The sequence below is a fragment of the Tubulanus polymorphus genome, chromosome 4, assembly GCF_964204645.1.
Source record: "Tubulanus polymorphus chromosome 4, tnTubPoly1.2, whole genome shotgun sequence".
NCBI lineage: Eukaryota > Metazoa > Nemertea > Palaeonemertea > Tubulaniformes > Tubulanidae > Tubulanus > Tubulanus polymorphus.
In genome coordinates this window covers 13,133,263-13,160,076 of record NC_134028.1, presented here as the reverse complement: position 1 = coordinate 13,160,076, position 26,814 = coordinate 13,133,263, and the positions used below count along the sequence as shown (strand labels likewise).

General features: G+C 38.5%; 1 protein-coding gene across 1 annotated transcript in view; it reads left to right on the top strand.

Annotated features, from left to right (window-relative positions):
- The window catches only part of LOC141903491 (protein transport protein Sec31A-like), a 232,773-nt gene that overhangs the window by 128,415 nt on the left and 77,544 nt on the right, over positions 1-26,814 (top strand). The window contains exons 18-20 of the mRNA XM_074791612.1: positions 5,111-5,237; positions 5,360-5,679; positions 7,181-7,384. Coding sequence (XP_074647713.1) covers positions 5,111-5,237; positions 5,360-5,679; positions 7,181-7,384 — 651 coding nt within the window. The remainder of the gene's footprint in view (positions 1-5,110; positions 5,238-5,359; positions 5,680-7,180; positions 7,385-26,814) is intronic.

Genomic DNA, 26,814 nt, shown 5'->3' with positions numbered 1-26,814 from the left:
ATTAGATTGCCCGCAAGGTGACCCGCGTCTCTGTAGGCAGAGAGATGAATTGATTTCATCAGCATCTCTGTAGTCAAGCACGCTAAACAAAAACCGAGCAACAGCTGACACTCAAATGTTTGTTTTGATCATTGCGCGCAGTGACTCACGCGGAGCGTCCAAATTTAAATGGTCCAAAAGTCTACCGAAACTTTATCGTATCGTTCCGGTCGTGAAAAGCAGTGAATCTTATAGAAGGGCAGTAAAATTGGAAAAGAGGGGAGTGAATCTTGGAAATTGTTCTAACTAACTTTGTACACAATGACAGTGTATAGAAATCGTCACACCATGAACTAGAAAGTGTCTATTTTAGTCAGTGGGGAAAACCCCCTACCATGTATACTCATGATGAATCATGCAGTTGTGTCTGAAATTCTGCCATTCACTTCATGCCGAAGATAGGTAGGCATTTCCATTCGAAATCTAAAAAAGCCACGCAATAGTGCTGAAAGATTAAACTTCTGATTTTTGAAAGAGGGGTCCACCGGTTGGGGTCATTTTTGGGGTTCCAGCGCAAAAAGACCCCCTAGAAAGTCAGAATACTCACAATTTCGTGTTAGATTGTCAGATAACTGTATTCATCATTAAAACCTTTATTATGCTTCTTATTACAGTCTAAATGTTTGAATCTTCATCAAAATCCCAAAATATCAAATTTCCAGGGCGTTTTTGAACTCTAAATTCTTCAAAATATCAAAATGAGAAATTATTTCCAGGTTTGGATTCTTGAGTATTGGCTGTTGCCGTGCGTTAAGAACTACGGCCCAATGCGCTGCAAGCCGCTTGTGACATAGAAACAAACTTTTAGACTGCAGTCGCCTACGGCAGTTCCCCAGTGTGTCAACTGCACTCGCCTACGGCAAGTTAAGGGTTAAAATTATGAACATTAATTTGTTGAGACAAAAATTCCCATAATGAATTTTTCGAAGATTTTATTCTCGTTAAAAGTCAGTCATCACTGACCAAAATTAAGTGGTTTTTGATATGTATTTTTTCTTTTTTAATTTTCAATAGAATGAATTTTTTCGCACTAGTAGCCTATACACGACAAATTTTTTACTTCACACCAGTTTGGCGAGCCACTAAACCATTGGTACTTTTTTCATTTTTTCTTGTCCTGTGCTGAAAATTCCATGATGATGCGTGGCGTAGTTTGCTGTATTTACTCCGGAGCTGTGATGAAAGCGCTCTCGTTTTAGAAACACGTGTAGCTTGCCAAAATCAACAAAGCCGTTAATCTTTAGATAAGGATATTCTCTTGATAAAAAAAGATTTGTTTGAAAATATTTGAACTAAAATTGATTATGCATACGCCCAGTATTTTCTTGACGAAAAAAATGTTTGTATCGATTTGCAGATGAATTTTAAACAATTCTAATTCGCCTTAAAAAACACCATACAGGTGGACCAATATTGCGTAGTATAGGCTATATTGTGTCTAACTTACTGATGTCGTTTTTTGGATTGCATTATGTAGCTGAACTTCTGTTAATGCCAGCTCTTTTGTTAGGAAATCTTCCAAATTTTCGGCTTTAGTCTTGAGTTCATTGACACCGAGCAAAATATTCTCAGACATCTACAAAAAAATAGTAGTTTTCCATTAGAGTAGAAGGAAGACATTTGAATGCCTTTTAAATCCATCCATACTTACATCGCATAACAGCTGTGGTGGTGGGGACATTAAGGATTGTATTAGCCTTGCATTGGAAGTATTAGTGCAAAGTTTGAGGGTAAGGTAGTGGCTAAGACAATTGAGATTGAGTTTAAATGAAATGAATGAACATGAAATGTAAGAGAAACAAATGTAAGAAACTGCATGAAACTTACATTTAAAATGTTACAGCATTTAAATATTTTGCCTACTTTGTCCCAAAATCCAAGGCTCATTTGAAAAGATAATAGCACAAAAATGAGTAATGTGTGCATTTCAATTAATGTCTTCATTATTTAGTTTAAGCCATTACAATATTATGAATTATGTTAAATTAAAGTGTATGTTAAATTAGAGAAAATTAAACGTTAAAGCCATTACAATAAGATAATTACCTCTGCCAAATACTGCAGCAAGGTGTAATAAAGCTTGTCAGTCACAATCACAAACACAAACACTGATTACAGGACAAATCTGAAATAGAATAAAGACACTGTATGACACAAAAAAGGCAACCGAATGACATCCGCCATTGTGGCTGATGCACTGCTACATTGAATTGAATTGAATTGAATTGAATTGGTTTTATTTTACATTCCGAACAATTGAATATGGTTTTTAACATGACTTCTAAAGACCAACGACATCGTGTGACAGTCAATGAATGACGCTCTTTCATACCTTTCAATCTGACGACAATGACAAATCAGGCTATTAAATCTCGGTGATTCTTAGAAGAATGGATTGGCACGCTTTTCTTTGTTAAGGAAGTGGCGCTGTGGTGAGCTCGAATACATACAGTAATCTCCACTATTAGAATCCCCACGCAGAGGCGAATTGAGGTCACCTGCATCTCTGTAGAAAACCAAGCAACAGCCGATGCTCACATCGCAGTAATCTCTACTATTAGATTGCCCGCAAGGTGACCCGCGTCTCTGTAGGCAGAGAGATGAATTGATTTCATCAGCATCTCTGTAGTCAAGCACGCTAAACAAAAACCGAGCAACAGCTGACACTCAAATGTTTGTTTTGATCATTGCGCGCAGTGACTCACGCGGAGCGTCCAAATTTAAATGGTCCAAAAGTCTACCGAAACTTTATCGTATCGTTCCGGTCGTGAAAAGCAGTGAATCTTATAGAAGGGCAGTAAAATTGGAAAAGAGGGGAGTGAATCTTGGAAATTGTTCTAACTAACTTTGTACACAATGACAGTGTATAGAAATCGTCACACCATGAACTAGAAAGTGTCTATTTTAGTCAGTGGGGAAAACCCCCTACCATGTATACTCATGATGAATCATGCAGTTGTGTCTGAAATTCTGCCATTCACTTCATGCCGAAGATAGGTAGGCATTTCCATTCGAAATCTAAAAAAGCCACGCAATAGTGCTGAAAGATTAAACTTCTGATTTTTGAAAGAGGGGTCCACCGGTTGGGGTCATTTTTGGGGTTCCAGCGCAAAAAGACCCCCTAGAAAGTCAGAATACTCACAATTTCGTGTTAGATTGTCAGATAACTGTATTCATCATTAAAACCTTTATTATGCTTCTTATTACAGTCTAAATGTTTGAATCTTCATCAAAATCCCAAAATATCAAATTTCCAGGGCGTTTTTGAACTCTAAATTCTTCAAAATATCAAAATGAGAAATTATTTCCAGGTTTGGATTCTTGAGTATTGGCTGTTGCCGTGCGTTAAGAACTACGGCCCAATGCGCTGCAAGCCGCTTGTGACATAGAAACAAACTTTTAGACTGCAGTCGCCTACGGCAGTTCCCCAGTGTGTCAACTGCACTCGCCTACGGCAAGTTAAGGGTTAAAATTATGAACATTAATTTGTTGAGACAAAAATTCCCATAATGAATTTTTCGAAGATTTTATTCTCGTTAAAAGTCAGTCATCACTGACCAAAATTAAGTGGTTTTTGATATGTATTTTTTCTTTTTTAATTTTCAATAGAATGAATTTTTTCGCACTAGTAGCCTATACACGACAAATTTTTTACTTCACACCAGTTTGGCGAGCCACTAAACCATTGGTACTTTTTTCATTTTTTCTTGTCCTGTGCTGAAAATTCCATGATGATGCGTGGCGTAGTTTGCTGTATTTACTGCGGAGCTGTGATGAAAGCGCTCTCGTTTTAGAAACACGTGTAGCTTGCCAAAATCAACAAAGCCGTTAATCTTTAGATAAGGATATTCTCTTGATAAAAAAAGATTTGTTTGAAAATATTTGAACTAAAATTGATTATGCATACGCCCAGTATTTTCTTGACGAAAAAAATGTTTGTATCGATTTGCAGATGAATTTTAAACAATTCTAATTCGCCTTAAAAAACACCATACAGGTGGACCAATATTGCGTAGTATAGGCTATAGTTGAATTCGAACGCTCAAGTTGATGAGGCTTACTCGCTACGATCCTGACTCTGCGTGGGATTCTTCTTGTTAACCTCTGCGTCTTATTTGCGCTACGGCTTGAGGCTAAGGTTTATAGTGAGACGGTTATGTAACAGGGTAGCTGTGATCCGAGCGCTTACTCGTACGGCGTAATTTAACTACATTGCTATCAGAATGATACTACGAGACTGTCGCTTCTGTCCGGCGAATGAATATCGCTAACATGGATATATTGTAATCTTTCCAGTTGTAAAATGTTATAATCTTTGTAATCGGTTCATTTCTAAAACTGCGGAGTCTGTTATGGTAAAATTTCATTGTTCATGGTTTAAAAAAGTGATGTACAGGGTAGTTAAGTGGCCGGCTGAGTTAAGGTTTAAGCTCAGCAAAGAGTGGAGAGAAAAATATAAGTATGACATCTGAGATGCTTTTGAAACGAAAGCTTGTAATTTATTAGGAGGCTTATAAATTATAATGATTATATGTATTTCATTTCAAAATCAATTAGGCCTACTTAGAAATGTGTTACATATTCACCTTCTCTTCCTTGTAGGTACAACTGTCTGTCATTTAAAATCTAATTACTTTATTATACTTTTATAACATGCATTGCCTTTTATGTCAAGTATGAGCTGATATAGCACCTTACTAAACCAGTGTATGGTGGATATGATTAACTCCATCAATTCACTAAGTTGTGCGCTGAATCTAATAGTGCCCATGGGACATTGTCTTAACTTAGTAATGTGCATTTTAGCTGTTAAGCAATGGATTATAATGTCATGTGTAATTCATCCTGAGGACTGCCACCTCTATATTTGTGAGTGAAATTTGTCAAAGTTAACGATCATCTATTTGTGTAAAATATTTTTGCATTAAAAAATCCGAGTTAAATGAGGCTCCAAAAACGCACCAGTTGGTACTTGAGATTTACAGTGCAGGCCACATCCCTTTTGCATCAGCCATTGGTAGTTAGTTGATATCAGATTACATTGCATAATTTGATGTTTCCTCTGTTGTAGTTGATTTCATCTGTTGTAACTGGAAATTGGACGCATGTAATACAGACATGTGATTTAGATAATTGGAAAGAAGCATTAGCTCTAGCTCTAACATATGCCCAAGCAGATGACTTTGTTCAATTATGCGGTAAGTCATACCATTTATGACTTATTATTTGGAAATAGCTCATGATTGCTTTGAAGCCCCCATTCATAGTTGGGTAAATATAGGAGTTATGTGATTATTTTTTTAACTTTCTCAAATAATAGATATGCTGGGAACAAGACTGGAAATTGAAGGACATGGAGAACTTGCTATAAATGCTGCCTTGTGCTATATCTGTTCTGGAAATGTTGAAAAATTAGTTGCTTGTTGGGCCCGTTTGAATGAAGGAAACAGTTCTTCTCAGGCATTGCAGGATTTAGTTGAAAAGGTTATGATATTACGAAAATCTGTTGAGATATCTTATGGAGAAATGCCAGAGATAAAAAAGGGTGAATTACCTCATCAATTAAGCCGCTATGCTGGAATTTTGGCTGCACAGGGTAGCCTTGATACTGCTATCAACTATATAGGCGTTACAAATGAGGTAAGATATACTTTCTGTCAATCTTGGATTGCTTGTGTGATAATACAATCTACAGCTGTGTGTTCCACTCATTCCAAAAATGATTACCACATGTTAAAGTAAATTAATTTTAAGTTTGAGCTTGGATTAGACTTAATAAAATGGTTCAGAACAAGAAAATATCATTTTAGCTCGCTCATCATTGATGAGCAATTATCAGTCTGATGATGACAGATGAGCAAGCTTTTGAGGCTTTTTGATGGGTTTCGTCGTCAGACGAACCCATCTATGGCATCGTCGTCATGTCTGTCTGTCTGTCTGTCCGTCTGTGGATGTTTCTTTATGACACGATTTAAGCTGTTTGTGTGGACCGACAATTCTGTAATTTCACACAGGTATTCTCTACTTGATGTAGATGGTGCAGCTTGGTTTATATTTGATTCCGATGGTTATAAGTGCTCTAATTTGGTTAAAAGATAATTAACGTTACTCGCTAGTTCAAGCCGCTGTATAGCGCGTTGCTACGACGACGCTCGATCAACATACTGGTACTCGCTGTGTAATACTGAACACGTATATACCTGTAGATATTGATCGTACTAGCACCGGTTTTAGATCGGTCTTAACACTTCTCGGAACTGCTGTGCTAAATGCTGAGAGGCCGAATCTATGCGCAATCATTTATTGGGCTCGTCACATTTGATAGTGAATGGATAAATAACCGGTGTCAATGACGGTCGCTACTCCCCATCAGTATAACTCATCAGTATAAAAATAATTCTTTTGAGTTTTTTTTTTCAATCCCCGAAGTTGTTGTTACTATGTTGACCTCGCCGTTTTATAAGCTTACCGATGATTCTTCTAGTATTTTCAGGGTCACAAGACATGACGAAGTCGCAAAGTTTTGTACAAATTTCACGAAACAAACAATTATTTAGGCGGCACCTGATCTATTGATTAATTATGATAAATAATGTTTATTTCATTAAAAATTTGTTTTATTCAAACACTACTTTCATCGCACATAGCGTGATCGGTAGGCCCTACTATTCTACGGTAGGCCATAGCTCTTTCATGTGGTAGACCTATTACAAATGATACAATCCGCGCGTCCGTGAATAAGTGACACGTGGTGGGGCGGGTTGTGAGGAGCATCGAAACTAATCCGTCACAAATAATAGATAGAAAACAATACCTTAAGAGGTTAACTTTTATTAACATCATTACCAAATCAAAACCTGCACATCCTATCATAAATAGAAATTCTAAGAATTTATTTCAAAGAATAATAAATTACGTCTAAATATTGGGATTCGAACTCGTAGCATCGATTCAGGTGCCTTTCCCAAAGCGGGTATCCCGCGGGGAAAACCCATTACTATTTATATCGAGAATCGCCTTTTTGACAGCGATTTCGGTGAATGAAACAGAAACAATTACACAGAAACCCATCATGGAAAGTTTCTTTCTGGTTAATGATTGAACTTAATGGTTTTTTTCAGTTTTATCTCTTCTCTTATAGCCATCTTTGCTGGTGTTAAGGGATAGGCTGTATCATGCACTTGGAAACGCTGCATCGGAACTTCAAAAACCACCATGTCCGTTTCAGAAAATGATTGTTGAAGGCAAGAGTTCAAAATCGCCTCAACCTCAGTCATTCTCTTGCCAATCACAACAACAGCCAAGATATGAACCCAGAACCGGATTTAAGGAATTTGGTCATCAGGTATTTATTTTCTTCACATATCTCATATATTACTAGTTTTATATGTGACGTACCATAAACCATCAATGCAAGTAAGGCCCATTCTTACCAGGACCAGTAGAATATTAAAACAGTTCTCTGAATTCAAATTCATTCCATCCATATACGATGAATTATTTCTCACATTGCAGACTTAATCATAAAACCAGTCATGAAAAATTTTTCTTGTCTTCTTAAGAATTAACACGTTCACTGTATCAGGAAGTTTTGAAGACGCCTCGTTGATTTTTGTTGATATCTAGTTGATGAGAAAAAGAATATTACAGGCTGGCCATTGTGCCCCTCTAGGCTCTAGTATATATTCGAAGTTTTGAAGGTAATTTTCAAGACCTTTCGAGCAATTATCCTGATCTTCCATATATATGTATATCCCCCAGGGCCCATCAGCATATGTATAATTGGTTTAACACAAGATGGCCATCCAGTAACCTTTTTGTGCCCAAAAAGGTAAACTTTAGCTAAATTCTAAAACATGTAGCTTCCTAATGGCTTGCCATTTTCACTTCAAATTAGTAACAGGTATTATTTAGAAAATGATCTTTAACACATCAGGTATGTTTTTAGCCCACTTGGGACTTTAGTCCCAGCGGGCTATTGCGTTCACTTTTCGTCCGTCCGTAGACGGAATCCAGTTATTTTGGGAAGTTATGAAGACGCTTCAAGGTAACGTCTTGATATTTGGGTTACACATGTATCTACCCTAGACACATCTTCAGCCCAAAAACTGGCCCTGTCAGAATCAAGATGGCCGACTGGCAGCCATTGTTGTTCGCCAAAATCAGCACTTTTTACACATTTTTGAACTTTTTGAGGGAAATTTATGAAGACGCTTCGATCAATTACCTTGATCTTTCGGATATATGTGAATCCCCCCAGGGCCCATCAACATAACAAAAATTGGGTCGGTCGGACTCAAGATGGCCGTCCTATGACCTTTTTAGTGCCCAAAAATGTTAATTTTTGCCCGAATTCTTAGTCCTGTAGCTTCCTACTGGTTTGCCATTTCTCATTGCAATTTGTGATAGGTATTCTCTGGAAAGGGATGTTTTATACCTGAGACAGGTATTTTTCAGCAGCCAATTATGACGCAATTGGCGGCCATCTTGGTGTCACCAGTACTCATTCGTAAATGGGAAAAAGTTTTTCCACATTATATTGATACCTAAGCGTATTTTGCTACCACAATCAATTAGAAAGTTGTAGCTCATCACATTTTCTATGATTGTGGTTTGTTTCAAGGTAATTAGATTTCGTATATGGCCACCAGGGGCGTTGAATAATACAATATCTTAGCATTTCTTTATTATATTCGTAACTATGCATATTTGCTAACCACAATCGATTGGAAATTTGTAGCTCGTGACATCATCTATGATTGTTGTGAGTTTTAAGGACATTAGTTTGTCTATATGGTCACCAGGGGGCGTTAAATAGTAGAATAACTTAGTATTTCCTTATTATATTGGTACCTAGGCATATTTTGTTACCATGATCAATTGCAAAGTTGTAGTTCATGACATGTTCTATGATTGTGGTAAGTTTTGAGGTCATTAGGTTGAATATGGTCTCCAGGGGGCGTTGAATAGTAGAATAACTTAGTATTTCCATATATCAAATTGGTAACGAGGCATATTTTGTTATCACAATCAATTACAAAATCGTAGCTGCTGACATGTTCTATGATTGTGGTGAGTTTCAAGGTCATTGGTTTTTGTATATGGTTGCCAGGGGGCGTTGAATATTGAAATTGATAGATTGTTGAGCATTTGGAACCACTTCCCAAGTGGGCATGGTGTCCCTGGACCCCTAGTTCTGTCTGTGAATTGTCACGTAATTGGAGACCAACTCCTTCTCATCAGTCCTCATTCGCAGGTGGAAAAGGGTTTTTTAGGGAAATTATATCAACAGGTTTTGAATTATATAGTCTTTATACTTGATGTTTCTTAATATCGTCATACTATATATCTCCTATGATTATAGGGTTGCCCAATGTATTGTTCTCACTACCAGGAGAGTTGAATGTTGAATTATGTACAATTGACCATTTATATTGGTATGTTTGCGTATTTTGTAATTGCTAGGTTATAGCTCATGACATTTTCTATAATTGCGGTGAGTTTCAGGTACCTAGGTAACTTGGCATATTTTGTTACAACAATCAATTGCAATTTAGCTCATGTCACGTTCCATGATTGTGGTGAGTTTCAAGGTCATTGGTTTCTGTAGTTAACTAAGGGCCTTGAAAATGTCAGATTGTGGTGCATTATAAACTTCCCCACATGTGCATATCTTTGAAACATTAACTATCACAAAGAGTTGCACATTCTACCCAGTATAAGCATATCTTTTTGTGAACGTTCTTTGTGCAACCATATTTCCTTCACGATACATTACTTGGGGCACATTTTAGAAGTTACCTTAGTTTGGGAACTATACCGCTAAACATTTTATGGAGTACCCTGTACCGTGGCGCCGCCACGTGACTCAATTCCTTCCTTAGCGCCACCATTTTTGGTACGGTTTTTTGGGAGCTGCCGCTTAGAATGTTATTTTTATATGTGGTTGAAAGGCATCTGGTTTATATTATTGGTCAGGACAGAGCTATTCAACCGTTTTCATCGGTGAGTTCGTTCCATTTTGATTTCTTTTAGTGATACACCAATAAACTCAATCATAAATTGTCGCGGCCGGAGCACTCCATTTCCAGATCCTAGCCACGCTTTCTGTTCGTCACAAAGCGGTTACTTCTCGGTCGAGTAAACCACAATCCGCGTTAAATTTCATTTCATTCGCACGTTCTATTATTTGCTTGCCTTTCAGCTTTTGGCGCTTATCAGGCCTAAGTGTCTGAATTGGTACCGTCTGAATTTTGGAACCAGCTCCAGGTATCAGTCCGACCGAAGACTGGTCAGGATAGCCAAGGCAGCCAAGAAGCAAGAAGCCGCTTTAGGCCTTAATGAATTTATCCTGTTTCAGCGAAATTATTTATATTTTATTTTCAGTAATAGGCTCTACCGGTTAGTGTCAGATGCTGAGACGGTAATAGCTAGGCTCTCGGGTCTTATGAAATGTCCGGTACCTCCTCCCCTTCCAGCACGGTTCGACCTCTGGAAAGGGTGCAGTCCGGCATTTTTTTTTTGCCACGGGACATCCGACTGAAAGGTTACTGCACTGTCCCGTGTGATGTCAGAGTTTTTCGGAGTCGTCGGGCCCACCAACAACCCCGGCACTCCTGTCTCTGAAAACCTTTAGCATCGGCTGAGTTCGATAAACTACTGAGTTGGATCGAACCGGTGTTCAACCCACGCCGTGTTCTTTCTTGGTAAATAAGCCGGATCCAGCGCGGCTCGGCGCATTTGGCCCGGAGGCCTTTCAGTCAGCAGTCGCTCGGTGTACAGAGCAACTCCCAGGTCTCAGTCTGACCAGCACGGGTCCAGTCAGAAGATGGCTGACCCGCCCATTTCTTCCCGACTCGTTAGGATTTGGGGTTTCAGGCCGGACCAGCACTTATGGTTCATGACTCCAAGATCTAGACTATTTTCCCTGGATTCGGGGCCTGTCATTCGTTTGGTTTCAGGGTGACATCGCTTCCATTTCCCGCATAGTGCGTACGAACGAAGGAACGTTGTTGAACGAATGTAGTAAGTCAGGGGTGATGACTGCCCGTACACCAGTAGTGGTCAACTGACCAGTCATTCGGGTTCAGTCGCCAATTCACTGCACAGTTTGTGCCTGTGGATAGGCTCATTGTTCCCTCATACAAGGGGTTCTCGGGAAGCTCCACTGTGCTCAGCCTTATAAGACCATGGATCGGACGGAGTGCATAGCTTCATACGCGTTTTCCGCTGAGCTCTCACTCCCTTCACGAGTCTTCTGCTGTGGCATCCAGTGGCCTCGTATCGACTAACTCTTGTGTGGCCGGGAGCGCCCAACTGAGTTTTTTTAACCCCGCCTGGTTCTGGGCTTTTCGGGTTCAAGACTGCTTACGTTTTCTCGCCCGAATGCTTGGCTTGGTTGACGCATCTGTTAAACCGATTGTCAGGTTTTCTACCGTGTAGTGCATCAAGTTGCCTAGGGCAGGGAGCCTTTTCCTGGGCTTTCCCAAAACATTACTTTTAATTTGGTAATGTCCAGGATATGACACTCATTAGAGAACTGAATTAATTTCAGTCCCTCCTACATAGGGAATGTCTGACTTGCCATGTGTTCCAGCGTTTATGGATTGCAATCCAGTCCCTGGAGAGGTCGGCCTCATATTATTTGTCTCGTCATCAAGGCTCACGTCGATACAGTATTTTTAGTAAGAAATTAAGAAGCCAGTTCCCTTGGAAAAACAAGAGGGTCCCATAATATGTCACAGTCCCTGAAACGAAAGCCGGTTTGAAAAAACAGGTGGGTCCTTAAAAAATAACAGAGGGGTCTGGGACCCGGGACCTGGCTCTTATTGAAAACACTGTAATATATTAGCGGCAAGACCTTCTAGATAAAATGGATTTAGTTCTAAACTCCCGTAGCTGATCCAGAATTCGCTGTTCCGGGTCCTGCTTGGGTCACACTACTCCGCTTTTCCGATTGGTGCGCCCCAAGGGCGGAACAATATCAGAAAATTAAAGAGTCCATTAGGCTTTCTGAAAGCCGTGGTCGCAGACTTTGTTCTTTACGGACTCTCGTGGACGAGCAGCCGAGGTTAAGGCAAGTGGTTGAGGACGATGGTAGAGGCACATTCTCTTATCCTAGCCCTTTCGTATGGTGCTAACTTTGAGCCCACAGAGTGGCCATGTGAGTTAAGGCTTTCGTCTCCAGTTCGCTTGTGTCTCGCCTTGTGAGACATCCTCCAGACATAAGACCCAGGGGTTCATGAGGTACACCTCTCCCGCAACAGGATTTGCTGGGAGGTAGTGCAGGCTCTGCCCCCTGCCAATTGGGTGGCATCGATCGCCTTGATGGTGGCATGGTGTTTGACCTTCCAGGGTCAGGGTACCCACCCCACCCAAGCCAGGGTAGTCAGCTCAGAAGCGATATCCAGGCTGTCGTGCATCACTCGTTGGGGGCAGTACTGGTCTAGGGTCCTCGTTCTTGATGATCCCAGCAGTGCACCTTCACAGCAGGCCATTTCAGAGATTTTGGAGGGCCGGCGGGCAACGATCGACCACAGGGACTTGTCACAATTGATAGTGAATGAATAAAACCAATATCAATGACCAGATCCACTATCTCTGTATAATAAAAAAACAAGGGTGGCAACAAATTGTTAATCTGACAATGACTTCTCCATTTCAATCGACTGTAATTCCAAAAATTATCATGGATTCACATGAAATAAGCTTTAATACAACCTAGAATACTTTCTGCTTCCAACGAGCCTTTAACCACCACTCTACGACAATTATCTCACAACGAAATCACCTTTTTTTGACGAGAGATAGCGCAAAATGGAGGTCTACCGATTCTATGGTGGACAGCAAAATGGCCGTTTTTTTCACTTCAAACTATGATTTCTATGTGAGATCTAAGAGATAACTCCAACAAACCATACATTTTTTAAAACTACGCGGTCATACCTGTACGCTAATCTCATTTATTTGTATAATCCACGCGATGGGTGAGCTCACAAGCTCAAAATCGAACAAATATACGAAAAAGTCACCTCGCGCTATCGCGCTGGCGGCCATTAATCACGTGACGTGCATAGGTTCGGGCTAAAGATTTCACGTTCAACACATTATTATTCGAAAATGGAATTATTAAATTCATGGAATCAATTGTAAAGCTGAAAAAAGAAAACGGTTATGCTTCGGTCAAAGGAATGATAGATAATTTGTTACCTAGCAGTGCGGGTTTGCATAGAACGTGTGATTCAGCTGTTAGCACTGATCGAGGCTACAATATTGTAACCTAGGTCGGTTCACTGCACAACTTTTTTTGTAAACACTGACCGAGGCTACAATATTGTAGCCTAGGTCGGTTTACTGCATGACCTTTGCTTGCGATTACTGGCCCAACCCCAGTCGGTTGTTTTTACAGTATTTGAAGTACTGGCCAATTGGATGTGACCATAAATAAACAGTATTTTGAAGATGTGGCGACAGAGAGAATCTGTTTGTATTTCGTCTTGAGAAGGTCCTACTGTTCGCTATTCTGTGTCAAAATATGAATTGAAATATAAAGGATGGAGTTAGTTTCCTTTCCCGATACTGTATTTATGCTTTTAATCATGAAGGATAATTAATTATGTTATAGCAATTATAGTGATAACCTACGACAGTTTCAAATTCACGTATTAGAAAACGACAATTATCTTTAAATTCCAAATTTCATTTGGAAAGCAGCGTTTATGCGTACGATTGCTAAAATGTCAGAATTCCGAAAACTAGGGATTCACACTATTAGAATGTTAACTTAATAAGTTTCGTCCGAGCAAATGATTACTATAAGAAACTAACGGCGAAACTTCACGGGTTGGTGCGGTCTGTGCGCTGCATGAACGGGTTTTTGGTATCAAATGTAAAATACCGGCCGTGTACATGTTCGGATTTGTACCGATACATTGAGTTTAGTTCAATTTTTTGATCATTATAGTTTAGGAGCTCTGTGTGACGTCACTGAGCGCGCTGATCAAAAATAGTCTGCACACTGTGAGCATCACATGTTGCTTGGTTTTAAAGGACAGTGTGCTAATTGACTATACATGAAAATGGGCTTGACCAAAATTCTCTTCCTGACAGAGGAATGTATAATCGCACTGATATAGCTGTCTTGCTAGGTTGAAGGGTGTTTGAACTTCGCTGAATTCAGTTGAAATTCAATGAAATACCATAATTAATAAAATCTTATTGACGGAAATTTACCGCTATATTTAAGTTATTTTTCAGTGCGTTATAAAATTACATTGAATTCATTATTCGAGGTCAATGATGGTGCAAAACAATTTAAATTGAGTCCAGTTGGGAGAATATTCCCTTACTTTAGGGTGATTTAGTATTTTATGAATCAAGAAATTATTTACAATGGACTAATTTTCCGCTAGCAGCAAAACAACACACTGTTATCTGAACTGTCAATCATTACGTCGTGTCTAGTTTAACAAGTAGATATAGACTAAAAAAGGATGCGTGGTTTCCACGCGAGAACCAAACAAGACGGTTGTTAGTGGACGTACTCAAGTTGGATGGTCAGGAGTCAACAACGGTTTAAATGATTTATAAAAACAGATGTAAGCAGTTGTAAACTTGTGAACAGAGGAAATATCAACATATATACACAATTGTGTCTAACTTTCTCCTGTCTGGTTTTATGTTAAATATATATTTTGTTTGAATAAATATTCAAATATCGATCCGGAAGAGCAATGCGGCCAACAACATTTTATTTTGAGTTTAAAAAAATGACCTGTTGACTCGGTAAGACGGCTGTTTACGATTTACCGTGTGCGCACTACTATGTTTTAAATGGCTATGAAAACGGAGTCGAACCAAGAACAGCAATTAGGCTTGATGTCTCGTTTCCCTCACAGATGACAAATATGAGAATCAGTTTTTCTCAAAATCTGTTTCTTATCGAAGTCCTTGATTTGCTTGAATATGTACATAAGATTTTACAAATGAACACAAAGATATAACAAGAATTGAGGTCTTGGTTATTCGGTGACAAGTCGAATCGTTTGGAACTAAGAAAAATCCTCAGACTTAGAAAAGTCTGACTTAAGTTGAATTTCCCAAAAGTAAGACTACTAATTGTTTCTGTTATCGGAAATTAAATCAACATCTACATCTAATGTATCTATTGATACGAAACGGTTTTAGGACCGTAGATTGATTGAAAGTTACGGAGAGGGAGGGGTAGCTCTATCGCATTAAAACATTATTGCTCAGTTATACAGATGGCATTCATCCATTTAGCTCAAACAACAAACACACTTCTGCACAAAAAAATACCAAGGCTATATATGCTTAATCATGTATTTTATTGATACAGACAATAAAATCGCTGTCCGCGTTTTGTCCCCTTGCTTAAGACACGTTTGTTATCTAATACAAATTAATAAAGGTCAGCAGAATTTAAGGGCTTTCACCGTTGAGTAGTAGCCTATCTGTCATGAGGCCTGGTCATGCACATGTGTTATATTAGAAATACAATATAGCTTTTCAATTTTTTAGGCGAAACGTTGCTTTAAATATATTCGCCGCGTCTTGATTTTCTTGAGGGATTTCTCTTGATTATTAAAACAATATCAAATCATCCTGTCTCAAAAAGTATGAAACCTAGAAATATGTAGCCAATTTGGAATTGGATGAAATGTTCAAATTCAAAATAAGCCATTCGACCCTGTTATCAAACATATCAGTGTTCTTTAAAACACTTGTTAAATATCGGAGGATTTTTAAGCCGAGCTTCAAACATTTCGATTCCTGAACTAAAATGATTATGTGGCATGTAATTATCCAAGACTATGAATATGTTTTAGGTGACCTGTCTCATCCTGTCTCAAAAAGTATGAAACCTAGAAATATATAGCCAATTTGGAATTGGATGAAATGTTCAAATTCAAAATAAGCCATTCGACCCTGTTATCAAACATATCAGTGTTCTTTAAAACACTTGTTAAATATCGGAGGATTTTTAAGCCGAGCTTCAAACATTTCGATTCCTGAACTAAAATGATTATGTGGCATGTAATTATCCAAGACTATGAATATGTTTTAGGTGACCGTTAAAGGTGTTCCTTTTATCCGGGAAGGATTTGTTTCAATCTCACTTTTAAGATATCAACAGATCACTATGAAAAGTAACGGTATCGAGTGATCGCTGGCAGATTTAGCAGTTAAATCGCCACACGTGTTAAATGTTTGCATTGATACAGGCGATTAGAGGGACACATGGCATCCACTGCATATAAAACAGTAGATAGATTTCTGGAGATTTAAAGTTTGGATGCTCTGATGAACTCTATCAGCTGTTGGTTGGTTAAAGCATAGCAGTGCTAAATTTCTATGGTCATAGTACATTGCAGGTGACCCAAATGATTCGCCTGCTGCCTGGATACTATAAACCTGGTACCTATGAGCATGGACTCTTTTAGATGGATGTCTGGACGTTATAGTACAGTGTTCATGACTATAGACCCGAGTGACCCGAATTCCCCACCTGCCTGAAAATCTCATAGCGGAGGTAACGCGTATATCTTTGCTGCACACCGATCTCCTTGAAAGGTCAAAATGCTATTTTTGTGAAGAAGTACACGGGCCTCTCCATCTGATTTAACACAGGGTACATAAATATTTAACTAATACTTTTAAACAAGATTTCTTCCGAATAAAAACTACGTCCAAATATCTGGCTAAAGTACTCCCCGGATCTGGGTACTTCTTCTGATTCTCACATTCCGCACAATATGGATCTTTTAGACTAACTCAAAAATCTCATACCTAATGGCCAAAAATTTATATGTTTCGACGCTATATCCTTGTTCACAAATATACCATCGGAACCCAACTCTCAATTTATTAAGAAGAAAACTCCCCGACTCCAATCTTGATCTCCCGGTTCCTGTAGATTGCTTACTTGAACTTTTGGAGCTCCTTACAACCAATCTATACTTCCAATTCCAAGACAAAATCTATGAACAAATTTTCGGTTTCGCTATGGGCAACCCATTATCCCCCATTTTGGCTAATCTTTTCCTCGAACATTTTGAATGCGAAATTCTTCCGAAATTACGCTGGCTCTAAACCTAACTTTTGGATTGGATGTGTTGATGACATTCTGTGCTTAGTTTCTGATGATTTTGATCTTAACTCTTTTATTGACTTCATCAACTCTCAATATCCATCTTTGAAATTCATATTTGAATGGGAACAAAATGACCAAATCCCGTTTCAGAAAAAGTACCCAAAGCCGGGGAGAGTACTTTAGCCAGATATTTGGAGAGCCGATATGATGGAGAATTGATATTAGAAATGATCGGTCTTAACGGTGAATTGGGTTTATGAATTTTTGGAAGACCATAAGCATAAGGAAGATTTGGAAGTCGAGAGTTAAATTTGGAGATGAAGTCCGAATGGTCAGGAAATTTCTTGGAGATGTTTTTTAAACCTAAATTAAAAGCTGATTGCATCTTTTTCAAAGGGTTGTTTTTGATGGATTTGTAGAAATTGGAATCACCGAGAATAGCAATCATTTTAGAATTGTAATTGATCAAATCTTGAATAACAATTTTGCCGCCTTTATCAGCCTTGGAGATGCGGATGGTTTTGATGGATTTAAGTTCCTGGAGAGCAATCGAAAATCTCCGAGGAAAGAACTGATTAGATTGACCTTGAAGGGTATTCCAAATGATGTCCAAATTCATGAATATAAAATTGTATTGAAAACTAGCCGGAGGAGATCTTTCCACACGTTCAACGAAATCCAAAATGTGTTGTTTTCTATGCGGGAGAGAGAAATTTAATCCTAAACCGAGAACTTGAATTTGTGTTTTGGTTAATTTAGCCGAAGATAGATTGACAACATTATCAGTAGCGCAAAATTTGGTCCAAGTGCTGTTGTCGATTAATTTATTCAGAATGGAAGAGAAATGCGAATTTTTCTTTAGACGATGTACCGCGCAAAGATTCTTGATGCCTGAATGAAGAGAGTGCCAAAGGAAACCATCAGGTATATGGTGTCTGAGAAAACGTTCTGCTTGACGCATTTTATAGAAATTGGAGTTGGTAGTTTCTTTTGCTTCCAAAATGCAATGTCTTAGATGAGATGCTGCTTCATTGGAAAATGGTTGATCTGATTTGAATTTATTCAACCAATTCAGAGATTTAGGAATAACCTGTTCTTGGAGACATTTTTGAAGAAATATGACGTTTTCTTTGGATTTGTGAGCTTTATAAGCAGCAGATTCGTATTTTCGAAAAGCAAAGATCAAATGAGGAAAAGTTATGAATAAGAATTTCAAAGCCAAATTAAAATCCGTGGGTAACATAATAGAACGATGACCACACTCAAACGTGGTGAACGGATAATAAGATAAAATCCCACTATTTACAGATTAAAAGAATTTAAAAACAAGAATTTATTTATTAAATCTAAAATATTTAAAAGACACGACGTTTCGATCTCACCCTAGAGATCATCGTCAGGTGTGAGAAATAGACTTAAAACAGGGTTATATATACAGAGGAGGACAGGTTAATTGAGTAAATTGGTGAGTGAGTAAATAATTAGTGTTTGGCAAGGCATGAAGTAATATACTTAGAAAGAAGGGAATTATGCGGAGAAAAGGCATTATTTAAATTGGTACTAATATCTGAGTGACGAGTAATTAGGGCAGACTCAACTATGTGGCGTTTAGTGTGAAATCGCCAATGAATCGCTGAATTTTAAGGTACTTTATGAGTTTTTTTCCAATATAACTCATTTTCTCAAATTACCGTAGAATAAAAACTACTTTTATATCAGTGGCACCATATTCTACGACAAAAAGGCATTCATGGTAAGAATAACGTTACCAATTCGTTAGATTGGAAGTGAATGCAGGCTAGGACCAACAAAGGTGCCGATTTTAGATGCTGATATACAGAGAATCTCTCCCGTAGCGACTTACACGGTTGCATATACCTTCTGTGGCGACAAGTAATAATTTTCTATCTAAACGACTACATGACCCGAAGTAGTCGAATAGAACACTAATCCGATAGATGAAGAAATTCTGCAATAAAATTTTATACGATGACATTTAATTATCAAAATTAAACCGCAACAACGTTCGGATTTTCAGTGACTGCCATCTGACTTGAAGCTCAAATCACTGGAATGTCTAAATTCCACCTGATGATGGCTGTTAGTCAACAGTCAAAACGTTGCGGTTTCATCTCAACACATGTTATCATATTGAGAGTTCTATTACGGTATTTCTTCATTCATGACCTCACGGTGAAGATCACCAAAGGCCGTTACCGTAATCCAAATGAAATCTTGAATACTGAATACTATACGAAATTTCTTATTTCTATTAAATTCGGCCTCAGTTCGGAAGATTTCTTTAGAATGCATTGATAGATCCACATAAATCTATTATAGATACAGCATATTTAATTTTTTTGACGCCTTATAAAACGTTACCATTATGAAACCTAAACAATGCTAACCATTCAGCGTCATTTTACAAACGACAGCCGTAAATCGATGTGCAAAACGTCACAGGTTTATGTGTACACAAACAAGCTATCTGGCAAAATATTATTGACATAGATGTAGAATGGCTTCCTGTGATTATATAATGACCTATATTTGAACGTCGAAATGTTATATTGCATTGAATATCATTAGAAGACGTATTGTAATAGTAAAGGATGTATGATTATATCAGAAGCGACATAAATAGAAGGCATAAATAGAAATGATAAGTAAATCGGATTATTCGGTTAAATGGCGGATGTATACACGATGCGGAAGTCTGATATAAAAGTCAGACCCTGACGTGGGCATGCCGGTGAAATGACGAAGCTATCTACGATCTGAGTAGGGCAAGCGTGAATTTCTTCAGCGGCTACAAGCGGTCAATATAAAAACGTGTAAACATATAATTTCAATATTCAAACGTTTTAGAAAATATGTTTGATATTAGGAGTATGCAAGTTTCGTGAGATTAGCAATTTATAATAGCATAGCTGTCATATACGGCTCCGTGTCCTCTGATGGCATGTGTATTAGGTGACAATTCAATTCAATTATTTATTGATCCTTATTACATTGAAATTCCGGGATAAAATTCCCAAATTCAATAAATACAAATTTTAAAATAAATTAATACAACATACATGACACACGGGTAATTCATACAGAACAACATAAGCGAGTTACTTTAAATGACAATGTCTACTTCAACCCACCCAGACTCAAGACTCTAGGATATCGAGTGACAGCCAAACCCGTGGACCGGCTGGCTAGGCCACACGATATGCTCGAAGTCATGATGAAGCAGACATCAGAAGAGCTCTTTCTTCATCCATGGAGGCATAAGTAAATGAAGTTGGTCGCAAGTTCGCGATCAATTATTGAGAATTTTCAATAAAAAAATTTAAACCACTACTAGAGTCGAAGACCTGTATCATCTACCCAATCGCCAAATCTCATCATTCCCCAAATTTCTTAAAACTTCGATTTCAAATTTGCAATTCCACATTAGCTTAGCCCAGAAATTCGACATTTTTTCCCCACGCGTCAAATAATTTTCTAAAATTAATTTTCTTGTTTAAATCAACATTTCAGCGAAATTAATATAAAATAATGGGAGGTTCGAACACTCCAAAATGCACATCTAAATTTATGATGCAAAGACATCCAGACCCCCGTTGAAAATAAACCACCATTTCAATAATGAGAGGTTAGCCTGAATTTATGATTACGCTTCTAATTTAAGAAATTAAATCAAAATATGAATGCAGACATGCTTGAAATAGCTGCATTTGTTAAAATCGAATTCTGCATTAAACTAATATCGCCATAAAAAGAAGGAAATTTCGATTCATCGTAAAACTCCATAACCAATGACAATTTGTAAACTAACTTACTCCAATCTCGATTTTTATTGGTTAGACTATCTTCAGAGCTTAACTGAGTCACTCAAAATACAACTATACCCCAAACTATAGCGTGGGTATAGAATTTTCCACTAGTTTCTCAATGTGTTCATGTTGTCACGTATCACCGCAAATCTTAAGTGGCTACTAAGTAAAAGTAGATGTTTAGGCTCAAATGTGCGATGGACATGTTCTTGGATTCAGAGAACAATACAGAGACATGGGGCCAGGCCCTCATCCATTTTTCTGACGCTTGAACATAATTTTTTTCATCGCCTGCTGTTAAAGGGTACCAGTTTAAAACCGTTATTTTCGTATTTCTGCATAGCGTTACATTCTGGAATTCTTCAACAGTTCGTGGGCTTAGATAGATTTTAACCTTCATTTTATACATTAGATAATCTTAGCCTCATTGAATCTATTGTAATCGTTATTATCCTTTTTGCATAAAACATGCCTGAAATTGTGAGCATATACCATTCCTAATTTCAACTAAGAAAGTGCTCAGAAAGCACCTAAACGCATCTCATTCTTCAAAGACCACACCCCTTTTGTGCCTTATGCACCTGTGGCCCTTTCCACCGCTAGATTCTGGAACATTTTACTGAATTACTTAATGGCATTTATCTCAAGTCTGCCCCCCCCCCCCCCCCGCGATCATGCCACTCTCCAAAAGCGTCTTCTTTTCAGTTTGGATTCGCTTGCCAGATTCCCTGTTATAAATAGCGACATATGCTTCATAGTTGAGTCTGCCCTAATTACTCGTCACTCAGATATTAGTACCAATTTAAATAATGGCTTTTTATCCGCATAATTCCCTTCTTTCTAAGTATATTACTTCATGCCTTGCCAAACACTAATTATTTACTCACTCACCAATTTACTCAATTAACCTGTCCTCCTCTGTATATATACCCCTGTTTTAAGTCTATTTCTCACACCTGACGATGATCTCTAGGGTGAGATCGAAACGTCGTGTCTTTTAAATATTTTAGATTTAATAAATAAATTCTTGTTTTTAAATTCTTTTAATCTGTAAATAGTGGGATTTTATCTTAATACCCTCAGTGAGTAATGGGTATTAGATTATAATATAATGCACTATTATTTTGATCTTATATTAGAAGTTCAACCAAACTGTATAACCATGAAATGAAATTTCGGTTAAGGTATCAATTCTAACAAGCATTAAAGGGTTCAATATTCATAAACGAACGAGCAGAGAAGAGCGTGACAAAGTGAATATCACATTGATTACTTAAAAATTGATTGTATCGAAATAAACAATAATTGTAGGTTAATTCTAAGTATTTTAGATACATTTTTGGGAAAATTTTTTTTAGTCTTTCATCCAAGTAAAGAGATCTAAAGACTTAATCCATTTCATGAACATATGATTTTATTTGTATTTTCGTCTCTCATATATCCTTGAAGACAAATGAAGCCAAATTCAAAAAAGACAAATTCATTTCTACAGAATCAAAGATTTATGACAATATGAATGCACCAGCATGTTTTATAATCGCAAATATAAAACAAAAATCATAATATTCTAAATTAGATCTGGCACAATACTTGTTTTTAACGGATTGAATCCATAATGATGTTATAGAAATCAATAGTTTTCCTATTGGTTATTCCCATTTTGTTGAGCGTGATATAATTTAGGGAGTTCTTAGCAACTCAGAAACTAGGATTTCTATTGACAGAACTTTATTCAAAGCATACAGAGTTCTGTATACAAAGCATATGGGGTTTAACAGTACCTTTGACCCTGTCACGTATCACTGCAAATCTTTAACAGATGTGGCTATTTTGAACAGGAAATTACTGTGCCATCTCAAAATGGTCAATTTTTCACTAGTTGACTTAGAAACGATGTGTTTTGAGAGTAGCTATTGTGGTAGGAGTTACTATCACTAAGTCGCTGTTTACAATCGGTTGGTTACAGTCACATCTACTGCCAGTGTACACTATCAAAATGCTAGCACACTAGCACATCAGATGTTTTACAACAGTCACTTTTCAGCAGTAGACTCTTTCAAACAGCTACTGTGGAAAACCAACTGAATTGAAAGGTAGACTATTTTGGCGTCATTTATTTGTTATTTGTGATTACATCCAGCAGTCAAATGAGTTCATTTCAATCGTTGCCTCAACTTACAATCGTCACGATTTTTTGTATATTTTTCTGTCATATCTGAAACTCGGGTCCCCAGGGCGAATCACTATTTAAGCCGTGAGACTACATCGAAGTGCCGATGACGTAAGCCGAAAGCCGTTACAGCTCTCCGCAAAATACATTCGTTACCGTAATCCAACTGAATTTTTATAGAATATATGTAATGAAATTTATCAATGAATCGGTCAAATGAAACATTTTCTTTAGAATATGTAAAATGTGCATGGATTCAGCGTATATTCAAATCAGCGAAATTAATATAATAATCAACGATTCAGTTATTCAGCGAAGTTCGGAACACCCCCAAAACAATGCACATCTGAGTCCAATTCTATATAAATTGTCATCCGATTCTAGGAACGTTTTCGTATCAATCATGGCAATTGCACAATATAAGTGTAAGGCTCACACTTAAACTTCTTTTAAACCCTTAATTTGGAATGTGTACGATGTACATTCCTAACTGTTCAAGTCATTCCTCAATGATAGGAGACGTTTGAGTGAAACACTTTTGGATTCCTCGTTAGTCAAAACTACAAATCAACCGACTGATATCGGACCAGCAATAACTTCAAAAACTGATCAAGTTAACTGACTGATCTTAATCTTGGATTAGTGAATACTGCAAATATAATGCAGTAAACCGACCGAGGTTACAATATTGTAGCCTCGGTCAGTGTATGCAGATAAATCCGCGCAAGTCAACCGACCTAGGTTACAATACCGAGCCTCGGTCAGTGTTCCACTGATGAATCATACATTTGCCTCAACCTAGTCTGCCAGGTTACTTATTGCTTTGTCTTTATCCTGACCCAATCATAACCGTATTTCTTTTTTCAGCTTTACAACTGATTCCACGAATTTAATAATTCCATTTTCGAATAATAATGTGTTGTTCGTCTATTGGCTAGGAAATATATGCTAATAATACCACCCCTCAGATGAATGTTGCACTATATTTTCATAATACGGATATCTTATTAATTATCAGAACTTTGTTAATAAATTTTTTAATGTTTTTTCGAAATCTCTAAGCCAATCAATGCGCGTGAAATATTTAGCCCGTTACAACGATATCACGTGATTAATGGCCACCCAGTTGATGACAAGTTGAACGCTGTGTTCGTCCTCATTTTCGATTTTGAGCTTGTGAGCTCACCCATCGCGTGGATTATACAAATAAATGAGATTAGCGTACAGGTATGACCGCGTAGTTTTAAAAAATGTATGGTTTGTTGGGGTTATCTCTAAGATCTCACATAGAAATCATCGTTTGAAGTGAACAAAACGGCCATTTTGCTGTCCACCATAGAATCGGTAGACCTCCATATTTTGAGCTATCTCTCGTAAAAAAACGGAGATTTCGTTGTGAGATAATTGTCGTAGAGTGGTGATTAAAGGCTCGTTGGAAGCAGAAAGTCTTCTAGGTTGTATCAAAGCTTATTTCATGTGAATCAGTTGAGAATTTCTGGAATTACAGTCGATTGAAGTGGAGAAGTCATTGTCAGATTGACAATTTGTTGCCACCCTTGTTATTTTATTATACAGTTGCAGGGATACTGGTACCCCCATCATTGGTCTCATCCATTATCAATCGTGACAAGTCCCTGTGCGATCGACAAGGGGTTGGGATGTTCTACAGCAACCCCTTCCCTGGATCGGTCTTGGATCAAGATGGGTGGACGTTCCTCTCGAGAGTCTGATATTCTCCCCTGGTGCAAGTTCGAAGGGATTTATATCTCTGTAGTTAAACTAGCAGGCATGAAGGATATCAGGGCTGCTCTACAGCCCATCAGGCCTTGGCCATCCCTAGTGAATTAATTTTCTCTTCCACGGAGGTGTCAATCCGAGGGTTTCCCGCTGTCTGTGTCCCCGTTCCAACCAGATGGCATGGAAGATAAGACGATTTCGTTCCGCTGAGATGTAATCCTAGCGTATCTGCAACCCCAGCCAAGTAAGGACAGCAGTCCTCGGCCAATTAGAGCCAGCGTCGTCCTGCCGGATAGTTTTGAAAAAGCCTCAGGGGCCAGCTCAGGCATGATTGGGTTGGTTTCTCAGCCTTCTGGGCATGTGTTCCGGCGTGTGCCTTCATTCCCTCCCTTCATTCCCTCTTTTCTGTAGGCACCTGGCACTTTTATTGCTCAACCGATTATTGAGTCGACCCTGGATGAGCGTCTCCTATGAGTGTAGGGTTTTCAGTCTGCAGTTTTCCCCTTCATCACTTAATCCAGTGCCCTAGCACAGGCAGGATTAAGTTTTCACGTGGAAGCTCTAAGCCGGTTCGGGTGGTCAACGAGTGAACGATCCGTGCACCCTCACTGGCACCTCGCTCGCTGAATTCTTTTCCTCTTCCCTTAAGGTTTAGAGTCACTCTTACCTTCCGTAGGTGGAAAGTTATGGATTTATTTGAGTATATACTTTAGATATCATATAAATGTGAATCACTGCAGTTTTATGATATAGTCTTAGACTCCATTATGTTAACTCACATCTTACCAACGGTTTTTATTGGTGATTAGATGTTAGAGAGTCAGTTCAGTCTCACAGTGATTTGATTCAGAACTGTTATCATTCTTCCAGGATCGGAGTGATGTGTATATATGACATAATTTGTCCACTCAGGGCGTGCAGATTGATAGCTGTCTGCCACCTGTTGTGCGCTTTACGTACGATCTGGCTCTGATCCTAGCTAGACCATGTGTACATACTTTATAGATGGCTCCTAACCTTAACGGTTACCAGCCGCAATCGCCTATGCTTTTAGGGCAACAGGTACTCTGAACCTGTTATCCAAGCACCATATTCTCCAACCGGTAGCGCTTTTTCGGTTGCTCGACCGGAGGTGCCTCGAGACGTCCTGAATGGGACTTGTCGTGGTGGTGCTTAAGTATCTCGTGGCCCATCTGTATGGCCCATCTGTATCAGCCTAGGAGGTCGGAAATCCATGCTTTGAATAACCGGCCTGGTCTGATCGTTTCAGCCCCGGTTCTTTTCTTACTCTCCGCCCTACCTCAACTTAATCACCGTAAATCGGCAGTTGGGATTGGTTGAGTGTGGAGGAGGAGGCACTGAACCATAGGGTCCATTCAACTCCCTGGGCAGGCTAGTTTTCTGGCCCGGGGGTTGAGCAATTAATTGCGTCAGAAAGTCTCATCTTGGGAGGTCTGTTGTTCATATTTCTGAATTTGCATTCATCGACAGCGTCACTCGTTGATTGTCTGATCTCATTCGAGTGGTCCTTTTTCGTCGATAGGTCCGATCCTACACACGTGGTTGGTCTAGTCGTTAAGTGTTTTCTATGGCTGCTTCGTGGGTGGTTTTTCAGGCGCTTCTATTGAAGATTTTGTGGAGGAGCTCCTGGGGCAGTGGGAAACCCTTAACTTTCCTTTATTGAAAGATATTTAGGTCTACTGTGTATTTTAGCAGCGATAGGCCCAAGTAGGTAATGAAAACTCTATTTTTAGTTTTTAAGTATTTGAAGTTTTGGAATCTAAATATGGAATTAGAAGTTAAAGACGCAACGCTTCGATCTCTCCCTTTTTCGTCAGGTGTGGCTCAGTTTTTATTGCCCAGGCACTCGGAATTCTGTTTCGCGGTTTGTTCCTCATTCCGTGTTTCAGTCTTTATCTCCGATGGAT